This window comes from Anguilla anguilla, chromosome 17, assembly GCF_013347855.1.
Source record: "Anguilla anguilla isolate fAngAng1 chromosome 17, fAngAng1.pri, whole genome shotgun sequence".
Taxonomy (NCBI): Eukaryota; Metazoa; Chordata; class Actinopteri; order Anguilliformes; family Anguillidae; genus Anguilla; species Anguilla anguilla.
The window spans coordinates 31536420-31555500 of record NC_049217.1 but is presented as its reverse complement, the minus strand read 5'-3'; the positions used below and the strand labels follow the sequence as shown (position 1 = coordinate 31555500).

The following is a 19081-nucleotide window of genomic DNA, read 5'->3' as shown; positions in this document are numbered from 1 at the left end:
TCTGGGGGATACGTTTGTTCGCAGCAGCAAGCTAGGCCTTTACTGTACTTAAAGAAACATCCGCGTTAAATACACAATAACGGCAAATGTATTTAAAATCAACTGGGAAGTATGCCTGGTGGAGATTTTAAAATGTCAGGTATTTTCATACTCGCTAAAATAATCTGAATGTAACCATCGCAAACAATGCCGAACGAGAACCCCGAATAGATAGCCATTGCTTCCATCTACAGTAGCCTATAGCAGCAAGCCCAATTGTAAGCCGAAGTGTTCTGTAGTAGGCTACGCGCCGGCCTCAGTGGCTGTGTATCGTATCTTTACTCACCCTGTTCCAGATCTCGCTGGTCGTACCATGGTTCCTCTTCTTCGGTGACGAACTCTTCCATTATGCCAGGGCTAAGCATCTGGGTCGGGCGTCCCGCACAACCGCTGTCCCGCCTCTCGCGACAACAATCACCGATGGTTAAACTCTCTATTGTTAACCCCGGACCTTCAGCAAAGAAAAACCGCATTCATCCGCTCCTTCCTCCCGGTCACACTGGAACGCTGGGATCGCATCACGCCAGATGAAATGAGAGAGCCCGTAAGATGGAATGACGGGGCGGTATTATGACGACAGCAGCGACCGGCTACGGCTGCACGAATCCCTTACCGGCTAATCTGGAGACCCACACTGGGCTGAAGGCGTGCGCATCAAGTCCAATTATGAATACAATCGTATTCAACAATCCAGCTTCGCGAGCTGCAGTCCTCTTTTAAACGTCCGTAATTTAAATCTGTGGCCGAACTCTGATGGCTGTGAGAAGCGGTCACACTAAAAGAGGGGTCTCTGATTCTCCCCCTGTGCCGGGGTCGGTTGTGCAGTGGACCGGACAGCTGTGAGCAGAGGTCATCGTTCTCATTAAATTCTACCAGATGCGAATGCTCTATTCATTTCATTATGTTCTCATCCCACTATAAACATCCCCCCTTGCAGTGCCTGGCACAGATTCATCTGTATCAGCCCCCCCGCCCCCCCTCCGAGGGAAATTCAGATTTAACGGTAGTAACGTGGCAGCTGTAGGTCCCTCCTCCCGTAGTGTCAGAGTGAAGTCCAGCTCCATCGCAGATAGCTAGCCCAGAACGGCAGTCCAAAATGACACAGACCATGACACAACATCACACAAAAGATCTGAATACTGAATATTTATTGTAAACAACTCCTTTGCACTAGGTTAAGGTCAGATGCTATGCATTAAATTGCAAGGCATTGCAATTAATGGTGCTTCAAGTGAGGTTCAAGTGTCAAGTGATAACCAAAAGCTACTGTTTTCATTGTCATAAAGTCACCTACTGCCCAGTTTTTTTTTTCTTTCGAGAGCAACTCTCAATGATAAAGGCATGATAAAGTCTCTGTAGTTTTAATATTCCAACTTGGAAAACTAAGGTCCCTGAGACATAACCGCTCGTCTGGAATCATAAAAGCCAGTTTACAGCAGAGAAATACGCTACTAATTACAAATGAAAATAAAGAGCCCCCCCCCCCCCAGGCTGAACACTCGCTCTCTGCCTCTCTCTCTGCCCCCCCCCCCCCCCCCCAGGCTGGACACTCGCTCTCTGCCCCCCCCAGGCTGGACACTCGCTCTCTGCCCCCCCCCAGGCTGAACACTTGCTCTCTGCCCCCCCCCCAGGCTGAACACTTGCTCTCTGCTGGGCGATGGCTGTGCTGCCAGGATGGCGGTCCATGTGGGGGAGGGGCAGGATTTAGCAGCAGGCAATCATGGAACACCAGGAGTCAGTCATTAGTGTCCTCAGCTATGAGCCTGTGTCCTGGATGGGGGGAAAGGGGCGGAGCTTCATGTTGCTGCCCCGTTGGCCCCGCCCACCGCGCCTCTCAGGGGCTGCCAGTCCGCCTCGCTCTCGCAGCGCTGCACGCGGCCGAACAGCTTCTGGATCAGGCCCCGCGCCTCGGATTTCACTGCGAACACAAGCACAACCATGAGGGGGCGCTCCTGCTACGGGACACCCCAAACAGGCCCTGCCTACTGTCCCCCAAACCGGCCCTCCCGACTGTCCCCCAAACCGGCCCCCAACGGGACACCCCAAACAGGCCCTCCCTACGGTCCCCCAAACCGGCCCCCAACGGGACACCCCAAACAGGCCCTGCCTACTGTCCCCCAAACAGCCCCTCCCGACTGTCCCCCAAACAGGCCCTCCCCACTGTCCCCCAAACAGGCCCTCCCCACTGTCCCCCAAACAGGCCCTCCCCACTGTCCCCCAAACAGGCCCTCCCCACTGTCCCCCAAACAGGCCCCCAGCAGGACATCCCAAAACTGGCCCCTAAATTCGGCCTTGGCTGTGCTGCTTTTCAGTCCAGCCAGTCTCTGATAATAATTAACATCGCTGAAAAGCTGCAATTAACTGCCTCCCTAAGTCGGCCTTTAAAGAGAGGTCAGCAGACAGCAGGTTTTAATTAACTGGGGACTAGTCATTTTCATCATCATTTTCTTTCCAGGCACTCAGAAGCTCAGCCGTTTAAAATCTGACTGATGATTCCACTCGTCTGAACAACCATTAATCAAGCAGTCACTGAAATATAGCGTCCTGCAACAGACATGCATCATCTGCTAAAGACATGACTCTCCACAGAGCTCACTGCAACAGACATGCATCATCTGCTGAAGACATGACTCTCCACAGAGCTCACTGCAACAGACATGCATCATCTGCTGAAGACATGACTCTCCACAGAGCTCACTGCAACAGACATGCATCAGTTGTCGGAGGACTGGCCTGATTCATCTGAAAGTCGTCACCTGATATTTATGCGTTATTATTTTTCACAGCATGCAGATCTATTTCTGACATGATGTGGAAATCACTGGATTGTAAAAAGTGCCTGATTCAGCTGCGAATAACCAGCTCTTTGCTCTCGCAGAATTGCAGTTATGGCTGAAGGGAACAGAGCGGCACATGCAAGGCGGAGCATGAGCTTCAGACCACGCCCACACTCACCTTGGCCCCTCCCACAGCTCCTCCCCTCTGTGAGCAGGTGAGACAGGAATCGGGCGCAGGACTTGAACAGGTCCTGTGGGACGGGAGGAACGGCATTTGAATTATATTTTAATAGATAAGGCAGCAGGCCGCTGGAGGTCCAGAGGTGGATTGTTTTCATATGAGGGAGAGAGGGAGAGGGAGAACTGTATTTTTTAAATGCACAATAAACTCATTTTCTCAGCTGCCCTTACTCTCACCTTGGTAGCAAATTTTCCCTGAGAATAAAGGGGGTCCAGGTAGTGAACCACGATGTCAGCCGCCTCCTTCAGAGTAACAGCCTTGTCCGGTGCTCCAAGTACCGTCGCAGTCTTTCCTCCCCCTTTCTTCAGAGTCACAGTCTTCTCTGGAGCACTGAGTACTGTCGCAGTCTTCTCCACTCCCTTCTTCAGAGTCCCAGTCTTTCCTCCCCCTTTCTTCAGAGTCACAGTCTTCTCTGGAGCACTGAGTACTGTCACAGTCTTCTCCACTCCCTTCTTCAGAGTCACAGTCTTCCCTCCTCCTTCCTGTGGAGTCACAGTCTTCCCTCCCCCCTCCTGTGCAGGCGTCTCTGGAACCTGCACTGCCTCCGTAGCTGCCTGGCTCTCATGTTTCTCCTGCACGCTGGAGTTGAAGGTGACTTGTCTCTTGCTGTCCTGCAGGGGGCGATGTCTCTTGCTGGCTGGGCGGTCCCCGTTCTCCACGCGCTTGTTCTCCAGCTGGTCCAGAGAGAACAGAGACATTATGACACCCCAGACACTGCTTAACATCACTAACATCACCACTTCCACCACAACCGTTTCCTGTTCCCAGGAAACTCCTTCCTGTACCTCCTGTGAGGGCTGTTTATCCACAGGGGCTTCGGCTTCGACTGCATCATCACTGAGGGACAGAAACAGAGAAAAGAGCACAGTCACTCTGCACATGCTCTTATCACATTTACTTGCGCACACACACGCAGATACATACACACACACGCACACACTCGCAGACACACACACACACACACACACACACACACAGACACACGTGCACACACCCCAAACTAACTGCCCGGAGGTGCCCAGATCTTACCCCTCAGGTTTTCTGGCTGCCTGCAGGTCAGTCTTGCCCCCCTGGGCAGTGGTGGGGGCGGAGCCTTCCTCCGGCTTCTTACTGAAGTACTGTAAGATGGAGAGCGACATCTTGGCGGCCTGTGCCAGCTTCTGCTGTTTCCTGCTGGCCCGCCCCTTCGCGGGGCTGCTCAGAGACGGGGGGGGCGGGGGCGGGGGCGGGGGCGGGGGGGGCGAGTCCGCGGATTCAGTCTTCCGCTTCCTGCCCCTCCCTGCCTCCGGGCTGCCGGGTCTACAGGGAGCGTCTGCGGTCTGCGCATCACGCCCCGCCCCCGCTCCAGGCCCCGCCCCCGGCCCCGCCCCCCCACTGACATCATGCTCCCTGCTCAGCAGCTCGGCCGCCGTCTGGAACGGGTTCGAGGAACCCCGCAATCCAGCGCCCACTCTCTTCCTCTTCAGCTGCGAAACACACACAACACTGCGCACTGAGAGGGTGTGTGTGTGTGTGTGTGTGTGTGTGCGTGCGTGCGTGGTGTGTGTGTGTGTGTGTGTGTGTGTGTGTGCGCGCGTTTATACGTGTGTGTGTGCATGTGAGTGTGTGTGTGCGTGCGTGGTGTGTGTGTGTGCATGTGAGTGTGTGTGTATGTGTTTATACGCGTGTGTGTGTGTGCATGCGAGTGTGTGTGTGTGTGTGCGTGGTGTGTGTGTGTTTATACGCGTGTGTGTGTGTGCATGCGAGTGTGTGTGTGTGTGTGTGTGCGCGCATGTGTGTGTGCACATGTGCTTGGCTCTTACAGAGTACACTTGGGAGGCAGGTGTGAATCCCAGGAAGTCTCCACATGAGGAAGAGGAGGATGAGGAGGATGGATCAGGTTTGGAGTCAGTCAGTCCATCTCCATGGCTGCTGTTTTCTCCTCCGCCCACAGGGGGCGACGTCACTCCATCTGCTCCCTTCTTCAGCTCTGCCACCTGGGCATCGGCATGGAAGTAAGACTCACCTTCACAGGCAGTACACAGTATCCAGAGTTACACACGTGCGCACACGCACGCTCACACACACACACACACACACACGCGCATGCACACACACACACGTGCGCACAAACATACACACTCTCCTCTCACCCTCTTCAGTACAGATGCCTTGTAGAGGTTGGCACTCTTGCTGGATCTGAATACTTCATGCTCCATCTCCACAGCCAAGGATCGTGTGTCAGAGCTGAAGAAAAGAAAGCAGAGCTCAGGTAACAGAACCTCCCCTCGTACAGTTAATTACAGCTTTCTGTATTACAGTGGAGAAGTGCTGCTGTAATGTTTCCCTAACCTAACCTAACCCCCCCCCCCTGTGTGTGGGGGGGGGAGGGGAGTCTCTGTCTACATTCTGTCCCCCATTTGAGCACGACACACCAAAACTGACCATGGCAATGCTGCTATACGAAGGTCACTGTTCCAAAACCAAGTACATCACGGAAAAGGAAAAGAAAATGATGGATCAGCCGCTATGGAGTCATGAATAAGAGTGAGGCAGGTGAAACTAGGCTAACGACAGAGAAGAGAAAATATGATTGAATACAGCACTGCAGTAAATAGAGGATGCAGATGTGCTCAAAGAACAGACAGAACGAATCAACATTTACATGCTACACAGCGAGCACAGAATGCTCTCCCCCCTTGTTTGGTTAAGGTTGGGGGGTTTGGTTGAATAACAGTCTGTTTTTCACAACATTGTTTTTCGCGGCTTGAATGTAAGAAATTAATCAATGCAGTGGATGGATGGCAGGTGGGGGTGGGGTTAGGGTACACAGTTTGGGAAATGATTTGTTCGGGGGAGTTTGTAATCTTGATCCTGACAATACCTTTCCTCCAAGACTGCTGCCTCCTGGTGGCTGTCTAGTGTAGACTGCAGGAGGGACAGACAGTGCTCTCTCGCCTGAAACAGACACACCTCACATCTCAGCTCGGCACGGTGCTTTCACACAGGACAAAAATTAACAGCACAGAAAATACAAACTGCCAAAACATTCTTTCATTTTGAAAAAAAAATGATTTCCCACAACAACCACTCAGAAAACTGTGTTCAAATTAAAATAGGTACAAGACCGGGAAGTGAAAAGTACAATGTAAAATGGCCACCGGGGGTGGGTCTAATCCATTCTGTATGTAGTGTTCTTCTCAGCAGAGCTGAGCCGCTCTGCCTGTCCATCAGGAAGAACAGGTTTGGGATCCAGGCTGTTTATATACTGACGCTGTAGTGAGGGCAGTTCTACAGGCACACATTCCCCGTCTCGTTTTGCTCAGAAGGAAATGACCGTGTTCAGAGAGCAAAGCTCTGGTTCAGGAGATTTGAGCTTTAAGGGTTCCTGTTCTGATCCGGAGGGGAGGGACAGGGGCCCGGTGTCACAGAGCAGGGTTACTGAGTCAGCTACACAAGTGAGGAAAACCCAGAACCCTCCAAAATCTGGACCACGGACTGAAGTAAAAAAAATAAAAGGCTGTTCCATGTTTTACTCAGTGCAGTTATCCAGCTAACTCAGTAATCCTGCTCTGTGATACAGGGTTTTACTCAGTGCAGTTATCCAGCTATCTCAGTAACCCTGCTCTGTGATACAGGGTTTTACTCAGTGCAGTTATCCAGCTAACTCAGTAATCCTGCTCTGTGATACAGGGTTTTACTCAGTGCAGTTACCCAGCTATCTCAGTAATCCTGCTCTGTGATACAGGGTTTTACTCAGTGCAGTTATCCAGCTGACTCAGTAATCCTGCTCTGTGATACAGGGTTTTACTCAGTGCAGTTATCCAGCTAACTCAGTAATCCTGCTCTGTGATACAGGGTTTTACTCAGCGCAGTTATCCAGCTAACTCAGTAATCCTGCTCTGTGATACAGGGTTTTACTCAGTGCTGTTATCCAGCTAACTCAGTAATCCTGCTCTGCGATACAGGGTTTTACTCAGTGCAGTTATCCAGCTAACTCAGTAATCCTGCTCTGCGATACAGGGTTTTACTCAGTGCAGTTATCCAGCTAACTCAGTAATCCTGCTCTGTGATACAGGGTTTTACTCAGTGCTGTTATCCAGCTAACTCAGTAATCCTGCTTCATGGAACTTGAAATTCAGTGTGTAAATGTGTGTCTGAAACAGAGTGGGGGGGGGGGGGGGGGGGGGGGGGGGCGGGGGGGTGGATGTGGAAGTCGAGGTACCTTGACAGTGAGCTTGGGGATTCTCTGGCTGCTGGCCTCTCTCAGGGGACAGTCTGCATCTGTAAACAGAGAGAGAAAACAGGGGCGCCCCCTTCTGTCATGCTGATGTAACTACTCTAAATCAGAGGCAGTTTTAGCAGAGACGGGTCCGGTGCTAGCATTAGCATTAGCTCGTAGAAATGAATGGCAGCAACAATTAACAAATCTTCAATTCATTATGAACAACCCCACTATGGATTATGGGTAATTTTTCGACAGGAGTGCTCAGCCTGTTACCGGCTGAAAAAAATTACCTGGGGGGACAAACACCTCCTTAACACCAGAACCCTGCGGAGAGACAGAGAAAGGCGTGATGGGGAAGGAGGAGAGGAAACCATCCTGTATGAGCACCTGTTCAGCTGTGGGGCGTGGCCACCAGTGAGAACCCAGATGACCAATGAGATAACACTCCTCTCTTACTGTAGGATCTCATTATAATCTCTAATTAAACCAGTATAAACTACTCGTGTACAAACCTTTACAGTTATTCAAAACAAAATAACTCAGGGTTATTGCTTTTTCCAGAAATGTTTTTATTAAATGTGTTTTGGCCCACGCTCAAATTTCCACCCACCTTACGCATTTTCATTTGTTTTCTGAACAAGTTTCCAAATTCTTTCTTCCGATTTTCAAAGTCGTCCTCCTTGTCGCTTCCACTGTCCTCGTCATACCTTCAATACGCAGGCAAACCGATGATTAGGGATAAAACAACAGGCACATCACAGGCAGAACTGACAGAGAGACAGAGCAGAACTGTACAAACTCTGGGGAAGATCAGAGGTGTAATAAAGTGCTCCTTTCTAAAGACACGGGGGACGCTGTGACCCAGCCCTCACCTCTCGAACCCGTAGCCCTTGCGACCCCCGGCGTAGAGCTGCGGGTCGAAGCCGAACGGACCGCTGGGCTCCCTGCTCTGGGCCGGGCCGGTTCTGGTGCTGAGTCGGGCCGCTGCCTCCAGCTGGGCCCGCACCACCCGCGGGTCCCGGCAGAAATCGCACGCCCCCGCGCAGTCCGGCCTCCCGTCCCCGAAAAACTGAGAGATGGTGGCGTGCCGGCACCTGGGGGGAGGAGCCAGAGGGGCGGGGATGAGCGGGACGGCGTGGGGCGCGTTGGGGCGTGAGTGTTTACGGGAGCGAGCGCGTCGGGGTGTTGGGGTGTGGGTGTGGACGGGCGCATTGGGGCGTGGGTGGGTGCGTTGGGGCGTGGGTGTGGGCGTGCGTGTTGGGGCGTAGGTGTGGACGGGGGCATTGGGGCGTGGGTGGGTGCGTTGGGGCGTGGGTGTGGACGGGCGCATTGGGGCCTGGGTGGGTGCGTTGGGGCGTGGGTGTGGGTGGGTGCGTTGGGGCGTGGGTGTGGGCGGGTGCGTTGGGGCGTGGGTGTGGGCGTGCGTTTTGGGGCGTGGGTGTGCGCGTTGGGGCGTGGGTGTGGACGGGCGTGTTGGGGCGTGGGTGTGCGGTGCCACTCACGCCTCTTGCTCACAGAACGCCACCATGGCCTCGAAGTCCGTGACGGCCACCCGGTCCTGCTCCTTCTCAGAACCACGCTTCTTCTGCACGGTGAAAGAAACACAAAGCCTGTCAGGTACAAACTGGCAATACTGTAAAACATTTCATAAATGTTTATACGTTTCAATATAAACTGCTGATGTCTGAATCACTGTTAAAGCGATCTCCTCCCCCCCACCTGGACGTGTGCAACCCCCCCCCCCCAATCCCACCTGGATGTGCGCGCTCCCCCCCCCCCCCCCCCGGATGTGCACGCTCCCCCCCCCCCCCGGATGTGCACGCTCCCCCCCCCCCACCTGGATGCGCGCGATCTCCTTGCGGATGAGGAAGCCGATCTGGTCCCGGTCCTGGGAGGAGTAGTACGTGCGGCAGGAAGCAGGCAGCCCGTCCCGCCCCGCTCGCCCCGACTCCTGGTAGTAACTGGCCAGGGACTTGGCCAGGTTCCAGTGGGCCACAAACCTGAGAGAGAGACAGAAACAGAGAGACAGACGGAGAGAGAGAGGATGATGATGATGAAGTTTCAGGTGCGCAGACTAACCCCGCAGTGGCGTCAGGTGCGCAGACTCACCTGACGTCAGGCTTGTCCACACCCATGCCGAAGCTGATGGTGGCCACGATGACGGACACCTTCCCCTGCATCCAGTCGCTCTGCGCCTCCGTGCGATCGGCGGTCTTCAGCCCTGAACGGGAGAAAACAGCGCCTTCAGGCCAGAGGCGTCGCCAGGCAACCCGTGAGCACCGCCCACCACAGCCCAAAGTACCCGCCAATCATCTTATGGGCACCGCCCACCACTGCTCAAAGTACCCGCCAATCATCTTGTGGACACCGCCCACCACTGCTCAAAGTACCCGCCAATCATCTTGTGGGCACCACCCACCACAGCCCAAAGTACCCGCCAATCATCCTATGGGCACCGCCTACCACTGCTCAAAGTACCCGCCAATCATCCCGTGGGCACCGCCCACCACGCCGGCGCCTCTACCTGCATGGTAGGGTCTGGCGGACACGCCCAGCCTCGTGAGGCGGTGAGCCACTTCCTCACAGCCATCTCTGGTGCGGCAGTACACGATCCCACAGCCCTGAGAGAGACAGAGGGGGCGGGGTTAGGGGAGAGAGAGGGGGCGGGGTTAGGGGAGAGAGCAAGGTACTGGACCGATTTGCATGGCGTTAAACTAAAATTTCTCCCTTTGAAAGAGGGAGGGAGGGACCAAGGGGAGGAGCCAAGTGGCCACTCCCACCTGTCCAGCAGGGCCGTCCCCCAGGGCTTTCTTGATGAAGGCGTGCAGGTGCGTGTAAGCGTCCGGCAGGACGTCCCGGAAGATGACGTCGTAGCGCAGGTTGCTGCGGAAGACGGGGGTGGAGAAGGAGAGGGGGTGGCGGAGGTTTAGGGAGCGCACGACGTCCTCCTGCACCCGGCGGGGGGCCGTGGCGGTCAGCGCCACGCAGGGCACCCCCGGCAGCCGCGCCCGCAGCTGCCCCAGCTTCAGGTAGTCCGGCCGGAAGTCGTGCCCCCACTGGGACACGCAGTGCGCCTCGTCCACGGCCAGGCGGGACACCAGGCCGCGTGCGCTCAGGCTGCTCAGGCAGGGCTGGAAGGAGGGAGAGGCCAGCATCTCCGGGGTGACGTACAGCAGCTTCAGACACGGGCTGTCCCTCTCCAGGTCCTCCAGAATGCTCCGCCGCTCCTGGGCAGGCAGTTTGGAATTGATGGAGCAGGCAGGTATGTTCCGGGCTTGCAGCTGATCCACCTGATCCTGTTCAACAGAGAGACACAGACTGTCATTCATAAATGCCACAAGTAGTAAACCTTTAAATCAATACATTTAAAAAACTGTAATGCATGGTCTACAGTTGCATGCTTGGACTGTCTACAGCTTTGACATTAAACTAGGTAATTACACACTTTTCTAGGTAATGTGCATCCGTTTCAGAGCAAATAAGCCAGTCACCGATTCGCATTCTCTCAAAACAAAAATGAGCGCAGATCACATCGATAATACAAGTGTTAAATTTAAATTAATTCCTGTCTTTCGCACTGATTTATGGCTCATGACGTCGGACATTCATCCACTGCGACGGTCCGGCTTCGGCGGCTACAGCGAACGCGAGGGCCTGACCTGGATGAGCGCGATGAGCGGGGACACCACCAGGGTGATGCCGTTCGCCAGCACCGCAGGGAGCTGGTAGCACAGGGACTTGCCCGCTCCGGTTGGCATGCACACGAACACATCTCTGTCACCTGCAAGGAAACATTACACACCATACCCCTCTAAACTTTTTCCTTGTGTAATCCAAAAGGAAAAGGAATGCACTCAAGATTGCCATCACTGTCAAAATTACAAACATAGGCCTACTTCATTTGTTTTCAGTTGACACGTCAAGAAAGCTAACGTTATATTAGCTGATAGATTACCCTGGCCGAGATCCTCTTCATTATATGGAAGTGCAACTGCTGTCAGTTTTTAGGGGATATAAACTTACCTTTAACAACCGCATTGACAACATCCTCTTGTTGCTGAGACCTGAATTTTTCGAAACCAAAATGAGATTTTAAAGCTTTTTGAATAGAAGTCATAATCGCCGTTCGGCTCACAACTCATCAACAAACTTCACTCATTCCGAGAATTTTACTCGGGCGCATTACGATGACATCACACGAACTAAAAGGAATCGAGTATAAACGTTACCGCCCACTTTTTCAGCGGCCTTAAATTTCCCATTCGTTTTTCTCCATAGACATGTCAGAAACACGCTCGATAACATAGTTTCAGTCATGAACCGAACCATCTACCTATGAGATTATAAAAATTATTCAGAGCCAAAAAAATCTATTTGAAAAACTAAAAAAAGGCAAAGGTACGAGACTACTTAACTTTTTAAGAGGGAATGAACTACACCTCCCAGTAACCACTGCGAGTGATGTAACGCATCACTTTCAATCGGTTTCAACCGTTTCAACCACACAAAAAAAACCGTTTCAACCCAGTCTCTGTTTCAACCACATTTTGGTTATTTACATTTTTTCTCTTTAGTGATTTCTTGTACGTAACGCTGTAGTGTTTTATATTATATCGTTCTATACTGTAGTTCCTGATCTTTTTATCGTTTGCTAGCAAAGCTACACTTTAGTTTCGTTTAAGCTAAAGCTACGCTTCAGCTTCGTTACCTCGCAGTCACGTTAGCAGGATTTTTATCAGATGATATTTCTAAGTAACACGAATACTTATCTTTTCTAAATGAAACATTTCAAAGTAGCCTAAACTGAGATGGTGGCTGTCAAAATTCCCTTTTTGTGTGTAATAATATGGAATGAAAACAAACATTTTATTTCTGTGAGCATGAATACTGAGATGAGGGACACATTGGATATGATAAAGATTATTCAGGAAAATAAAAATGTTTTTAACTATGCATGGCATACAGACTGACTCAGAAGGAACACACAGTATTTGCAAGAGAAATCAGGTTGCTAAAAATCAAATTGCTGAAATTATAACGTTTTATCCGAATGTGGTATAATCTATTGTGGGTTTTTTATTTTTACAAATTGAACGTTTCGTTTCAGTTTTGTCAGAGCTTTGTCTTAAATTTGGCTTCGGCAGGTTAAACGAACTCAACGTAGTTCTCGGATTGCTTAAGAGACGGTGCGTGGTGACGGGGGCCAATCACAGGCGAATTCGTTGGAAAACCAAAACCGGTTTGCTGTTTGACCGAGGGTTTGAGGCAGTTTGAAGCAGCTTTCACGCCTCATTAAAATGTTTTCACATTTTAAATTATGAATCCCAATGGAATGTCGGCCTGTGTGATGTCGGTCCACTGTAGGAAAGAGTTTTTCCATCACAGAGGGGTGCTGCTTGAACAAACCAGGCCTGTGGACCCTACTTTGAACAAGGTAGAAAAATTGCTTCGGTAAATACTTAGATGGATACAAGATGTACGAGTTATTCATTCTGGTGCATAACCCTACATTTCAAAACACATAAAACATTTATGTGTTTTGAATCCCACTTGAACTTAATTTATCTTGTTTCCAGGCTCGTCAAATGTAGCATATTGTTGTTAATTAAAATGGAAGTTCTCATTTGTTAAAAAATAACAGGCTATTATCAGTTTGCAAACAAACTATGAAAATATGGGAAATATTGGAAGCTTGATTCCTAGATAACAACAAAAGCTAGACCATACAGAGCATGGCCCTGTTAAATTCAGTTCTGTCTGTACAGAAATATATGGACTCAATAAAGCACTTTAAACCAGCCTTATTACTGGTAGCATATATTATGTCCTGCTGTTAAATGTCAGTGTCCTCAAACCACGAGCAGGTAATATTCTCCTTCTCATATGCATTGGGTGTGTGAACAAACATGTAGAAAATGCTTAAAAGAAAAACTGACAGTAATACAAAATCACATTCAATCTGGTCAATTTATTAACCACGTAAAGTGCATCATGATTGCAGGATTAGACTTGCACAAGTCAAAAACAATGGAACAGTGATGTCTTTTAGTCATGTGCAGAAGTACAGTATGAGCTAGCTTATACCGGATTGTACTGAGCGAGGAGCTGAAGGAGATACAGGGAGGTAGCAGTGACAGTTGGGCAGCTACGCTTAAAGAATGATGGGTCTTTACAGCAGTGGACCTCCAGCCTCTCCCCCGCGGTGAGCACAGGCCTGGCTGGATCGCTGTGCGGTTGCACTGGAGAAGGTGGCCAGTAGGGGGCGCTCAGGCGCGCAGACACAGCGTGGAGCAGCAGGGGCGGTCCCTGACGCCCACGGGCTTGATGACCAGGTCCCTGACGATCTCCACCGTGCCGAAGAGCGGGTAGAGGGCCTCGCCGAAGGCCTCGTTGTAGGTGTAGATGTGCGAGCGCTTCTCCGCGTCGTAGAAGGACAGCTGGCCCTCCTCGCAGTCCAGGTACACGCCCACCTTGCGGGGGATGAGGGCGGAGGGCAGGGGGGTGTAGGGCACGGTCAGGGCCTTGAGCTCGCTGCCCCTCTCCAGGCGTAGGGTCAGGTACCCCGTGTCCGTGTTCAGGGACTTGAAGCCCTTCCTCAGGGCCGACTCCTTGGCCACGCCCAAACGCCAGTCCCTCTCGCCCACCTCCACCTCCCAATAGTGTCGCCCCGACCGGAGGCCCCCCACGCCCACCGCGCACCACCACCCGTCGAAGCGCCCGTGGAAGTTGGGCACGTCCTTCCTCTCGAAGCCACAGCGCATCCTCTTCTCACCCGGAGAGATCAGCAGGTCGGGGTTCGCTGTGTCCAGGTCAAGGGTCACCTCCACTGAAGGAAGTGAGTGCACCGAGAGGTCAGGCTGACGGACATATTTTTGGCAGTACGTTTGATATGTGCAGTGATTTATAAGCATAAGGAAGGAAAGGATTCATCCTCTGTTCAGGTCGGATAAAATAATTCACTAATAAGCTAAAAATACCTGATGCTTCACAGATCCAGTTCCACACTGCAAAGCAAAGGAAAAAGTGGATTTCAGAATTTTCAGCATGTATTCACTTCTCATAAGTCTGCACTGCTGCACATCATCTTTAAGTAACAGCTCTTTAACAGTTTGATGTTCATAAATAGATACCTCACATTCTTGTGACACAAAATCAGCTGGTAGTACAGTACATATAGACATCAAACTGTTAAAAAGCTGTTAAATTTTGAGAGTTATTTTTATATTTCACTGTGCCCACACACACCTCTTTTCTAGCTGAGGAAGCACTGAAATCACAGAGCTACTTAATCAGTGAAGAAATAGAACATTAAAGAAACATAAAAATACAGCAGTATGTGATTAGAGCACCACCTACCTGTGTGGGGGATGTATTGGGCAGCCGCTGAAAATGGAGAGAGACAGAGACTCAGGACATATCACAGACCCTCTATTGCACTCTAATATGTACCTGACAGGCAGATTCTAGTTATATCCAGAACTCAAACCCACCAATTTTCTGTCGTCTCTGCTTCCTGGTGAGCCACAGCCGAGGGACAGCTTCCTGTAACAGTGAGAGAGCAGAGTAAGAGCTGGGATTACTTCCTGTGTGCATCTGGGAAATGTAGTCATTATAATGTAAAACCTACTTTCAGCATCCTTCCATTACATGAACCACAGCAGGGGTAAAACCTCTTGATCCACAGGCTGATAGTGTGAACGGGTGACAGGTTTACTGCTGTAAGCTGATCACTGATCCCCAGCCCCAGGGCCCACCTTGTCCAGCCCCTCAGTCAGCACAGCCCATATGACCAGCCCCAGGGCCCACCTTGTCCAGTCCCTCAGTCAGCATGTCCCATATGACCAGCCCCAGGGCCCACCTTGTCCAGTCCCTCAGTCAGCACGGCCCATATGACCAGCTCCATGGCAGACTGCAGGTTCGGCATCCTCCCCCTCTTCCACTGGGCCTCCAGGTCATCTAGAGTCACAACCACCGACTCCCCCGGCCACACGCTGAGCTACAGAGAGGGAGGGAGGGAGAGAGAGAGGTGGAGGTGGAGGTGGAGGGGGAGGGGGAGGGAGAGAGAGGGAGAGGGAGAGGGAGAGGGGGAGGGGGAGAGAGGGAGGGAGGGAACGAGGAAGGGAGAGAGCTCTATGGCATCTTGCTAATGTAGCACAGACGCACCACGGCACTGACACCGTGTGGCACACCCACACTGCAGTACAGACATAGTACAGACACAGTACAGCAGGAATAATTCCGCTATAGCAACATTAATTCACTGTTGTGAACATAAGAAAGCTGTTATTAATATTAATAACCTATGACGCAGTGTAGTACATTGGTTAGAGAACTGGGCTTGTAATCCAAAGATTACCAGGTAGGATTCCCAGGTGGGACACTGCTGTTGTATCTGAACAGCTTCAGTAAATGTCCAGCAAAAATATGTAAGAGGTTGTGTAAGTTACTCTGGATGAGTCTGTGAAATACCTGTAACATAATGTAATGTAACGTAACATAATGTAATGTAGCGTAATGGCTCTGATGTAGAGCTGAACACACTGAACACACGCGCTCCCTCCCCCCCCCCCCCCCTCCCCCCCCCTCCCCAGCTGACCTCAGGCCGGCTCCTCAGTCCCCTGCTCCACGCCGTGACGGTGCCCTGTGCCCGCTCCACGTCCTCCTCGCTCCAGTGCCCCTGCGGCTCGCCCTGGTCATGCTTGTCTGGGCAGCCCGTCATCTGAAGGGCAGACGGGTTTAAATAAAGACAGGTGCAGGCCGAGGCTCGGAATGAGCTCCTCTGGCGTTCCAGCCTCCGCTGTGTCACTGCCGTCTGTGACGGGGTGTGTATCGGTGGGGCAGTGTGGCTGTGTCACCCACACACTGTGCGAGTCACTGTGAGAAGCTCATCATGTGGGAGTTTTTCTCACTTTACTCCAGTCTTTGTTGGAAATGGTTAGAAATGGTTCTGGCAGTAGCTGCGGAGGCCTGAGCATGGGGTCTGCCAGGACAGACCTGCCTTCCCAACTTAAACTCTTTATTATTTAAAACACGAGACATTAGTGGGGCAGTCAGGTGAGGTGTGCAGTACCTGTACCAGGTGAGGTGAGGTGAGGTGTGAGGTACCTGGCTCTCCAGCTGTGAGGCCCAGTCCAGGATGAAGGCCTGGCACACCTGGGGGGGCCAGACGTCCTCCCCATTCCAGATGTGTCCCAGAACCTCTGCCCGCTACACAGAGAGAGAGAGAGAGAGACTGTGTCTGTGTGCATGTGCATGTGTGAGAGAGTGTGTGTGTTTGTGCATGCGTGTGTCTGTTTGCATGTGTGTGTGTGTGCGAGCGTGTGTGTGCGTGTGTGAGAGAGTGTGTATGTGTTTGTGCATGCGTGTGTCTGTTTGTGCATATGTGTGAGTGTGTGTGTGTTTATTTGTGCGCATGTGTGTATGTGTGAGTGAGTGTGTGTGTGTACCTGGCAGAGGCGGCTAAGCTCTCTGGCCAATTCCATGATAAATAACTGGCTCTCCACCAATGACTCTTTCTTCACTTTCTCTGCCTTCCCACGAGAGTCCTGCCAACAGAGAGAGAAAGGGAGTGTGAGAGAGAGGGAGGGAGTGAGTGAGAGAGGGAGGGAGTAAGAGAGAGACAGAGGAAGTGTGAGAGAGAGGGAGAGAGAACCATAGTAAAGACAAAAACATGTTAAAAGTGATAAATGTTCAGTGACTGGATTTTTTTGTTTGTTTTGTGTTCTGGGTAAGTGAGGTGTGTTCTGGGTAAGTAAGGTTTTCTCCTGGCTCGCACCTTCAGCCGGATCGTGAGTTCTTTGGCCGGCTCGACGAGGAACCGCAGGCACTCCATTCTGCTCCTCGTCCGCTGGGCTCTGAAAACACGGTGAAAACCTGCATCTGAGCACCTGCATCTGAGCACCTGCGTCTGAGCACCTGCGTCTGAGCACCTGCGTCTGAGCACCTGCATCTGAGCACCTGCCAGCCACCCTCTGCAGCCATCTGTGAAAAACTGTAAATCTGTAAATAAATCTCTGTCTCTCTCTCTCTCTCTCAGTCCCTGAGCGGGAGACTGTGAGTTACAGCACCCCGGCAGGACGGGCCAGCCCAGGGGCGCACTGACAGCAGCCCTGCGCCTCTCCCCAAACGTCTGCAGTCATCAGAACCATGCAGGTGAGTGCACTGTGTGCTTTTGGTACCGCTGCCAGGTCAGACTGCCCCCCCCCCCCCCTCACATTCCTCTGGGCTTTAATCCAGAGCGCTGTTTTCACCAGCCTGGTTTCATATTTAAAAAGATTAATTTATTATTGCAAAGCGATGCCTCTCAAATTCAGTTATCTGATGTCCATTATAAGCGTAACCTAAGACGATAAACTGTCAGTAAACCAAATTACCTGCTTAGAAAAAAAAGAACGGAGGGCGGGACAGTCAGTTCCTGGGAGGAGGGGCAGGACGGAGGAGAGGCAGGATGGAGGGGGGGTAGGACGGTGGGAGTGTGGCAAGCCGCGAGGCTTTTCCCAGGATTGTTTTCCCCAGAGTTTACGGCCAGGGATTCAGGGATTCAGAAATATCCGTTTCTGCTTGCAGGGTTTATCAAAACATTATCAAAACATTATCCCGCCGCACACATACACATAAAACCAGTCCGCCCATTTCTTGATGAACGGATTCAGAACGCATCACTGATTTTTTTTTTAAAAGCAAATCGACATCACTGACATTGACATCAATCACGGATTAAAAGAATGTTTTAAAAATAAGACTAAATGCTGCATTTAACGAATACTTAACACCGGAGATGGTCGGAGAGAGTCGATCGTCAACCTTGTCTACATATCTGTGCTATGAACTGCGTGTGAGACGGGCTGCAGTGATTTCGAGTTGTATCCAACAGTAAAGGTCCACGATTCCAATTATAAGTATTATTAAGAAGGGAAAAAATCTCTTAAATAATCAATAAATGCCAAATTAAAAAGACGATATTGCTAAAGTATACCGTATAGGCGATCACAGTAGTGTAGATGTTCACAGTGACATTAACACCATTATACATTTACAGCCATTTAAAATGTGTATTTTATCACATCAGGTTTCAGACATCAGGCTACCAAAAATTTTCGCCTCGCAATTATAGTTTGGCAGCTTTGCGACAAATGTTCTCGGAGAGCGGTCTATGCCGACTATATAAATAAATGCACGGCATACCAAATGCAAAATGTTACCAAACTTGCTTCAATTTATAAAACGATAGCAACCCAATGCTTCTGCACTGCCTCCTGCAATCCTAGTGTTTGTCAACATTCTCACTTCATCTGCGCCGTGACACTTCCAAGCCCAGAGGGAAATAACCCAGCCTGCTGTTTTAGCGATAATATTCAAATGCAAACTGAGTTACCTTTGCAGCTGGTGCAGAATACGTCGGTTGATCTTTTTGGTTATTGTCCTTCGAACGGGACACGGCGTTGTCTGCGGCAATTTATGTTTGACCTTGTTTACATGCGGCGCGGTAGGAGGAGACTTAGAGATTCGCGTTTCTCCGGGACACGAAGATAGACGAAACATGCGGCCATATTTGTTGTTGATAATTTATCTACATGGCGTTTACAGCTTTTCTACCATGAATTATTTAAATATGATTGTAATGTATATATTTTAGGTAGCTGCTTCATATATGTGTATATCTTGTCAAATGCGGCATTAGAGTAACTATGAAATTATCGCTGATCCTCAGCTTTGTGAAATGTTTAGCAAAGGCTATTCTCAGTGCGCATGCTGAAGTGTTCCTCAGTTTAAGGACCTTTTCTCCGGTTTAATATGTAAACTGACGTGCGTGTAGTA

General features: G+C 50.9%; 3 protein-coding genes and 1 long non-coding RNA gene across 10 annotated transcripts in view; 1 reads left to right on the top strand and 3 right to left on the bottom strand.

Moving 5' to 3' along the window:
* LOC118216387 (cerebellar degeneration-related protein 2-like) overlaps positions 1 to 1006 on the bottom strand; it is a 7542-nt gene extending 6536 nt beyond the window's left edge. Inside the window, exon 1 of one of the 2 annotated variants that reach the window (XM_035397485.1) lies at positions 326 to 1006. In XM_035397485.1, the coding sequence (XP_035253376.1) occupies positions 326 to 512 (187 nt within the window). In that variant the 5' untranslated portion in view covers positions 513 to 1006. The remainder of the gene's footprint in view (positions 1 to 325) is intronic. The other variant, XM_035397486.1, reaches the window with a different exon arrangement.
* LOC118216391 overlaps positions 1 to 17385 on the top strand; it is a 26777-nt gene extending 9392 nt beyond the window's left edge. For 2 of the 3 annotated variants that reach the window (XR_004763011.1, XR_004763010.1), the window contains 4 exons: positions 2918 to 3031; positions 4862 to 5051; positions 5199 to 5308; positions 7520 to 7542. This is a non-coding gene — a long non-coding RNA (uncharacterized LOC118216391). Of the gene's footprint in view, positions 1 to 2917; positions 3032 to 4861; positions 5052 to 5198; positions 5309 to 7519; positions 7543 to 17300 lie in introns of those variants that run through there. The other variant, XR_004763012.1, reaches the window with a different exon arrangement.
* Positions 1610 to 11431, bottom strand: recql5 (RecQ helicase-like 5). Of its 4 annotated transcripts, XM_035397484.1 has the most exons (20): positions 11288 to 11381; positions 10924 to 11045; positions 10045 to 10560; positions 9789 to 9885; positions 9374 to 9485; positions 9102 to 9264; positions 8767 to 8849; positions 8137 to 8358; positions 7875 to 7971; positions 7555 to 7588; positions 7262 to 7320; positions 5921 to 5994; positions 5190 to 5283; positions 4860 to 5033; positions 4087 to 4523; positions 3843 to 3894; positions 3408 to 3731; positions 3234 to 3347; positions 2995 to 3067; positions 1610 to 1957 (listed from the first exon to the last, which is right to left on the bottom strand). In XM_035397484.1, the coding sequence occupies exons 1-20, from the start codon at positions 11379 to 11381 to the stop codon at positions 1836 to 1838; spliced, it is 3063 nt and encodes a 1020-aa protein (XP_035253375.1). In that variant the 3' UTR covers positions 1610 to 1835. The 4 variants fall into 4 exon arrangements, with proteins under 4 accessions (XP_035253375.1, XP_035253373.1, XP_035253372.1 ...); XM_035397482.1 differs by having other exon boundaries at positions 3408 to 3894; positions 11288 to 11431; XM_035397481.1 differs by having other exon boundaries at positions 3234 to 3335; positions 3396 to 3894.
* Positions 13213 to 19081, bottom strand: LOC118216388 (tripartite motif-containing protein 6-like). Its single transcript, XM_035397487.1, has 10 exons — positions 18639 to 19081; positions 17040 to 17118; positions 16711 to 16809; positions 16370 to 16471; positions 15861 to 15983; positions 15123 to 15260; positions 14755 to 14806; positions 14621 to 14647; positions 14242 to 14268; positions 13213 to 14090 (listed from the first exon to the last, which is right to left on the bottom strand). The coding sequence occupies exons 1-10, from the start codon at positions 18803 to 18805 to the stop codon at positions 13531 to 13533; spliced, it is 1374 nt and encodes a 457-aa protein (XP_035253378.1). The 5' UTR covers positions 18806 to 19081; the 3' UTR covers positions 13213 to 13530.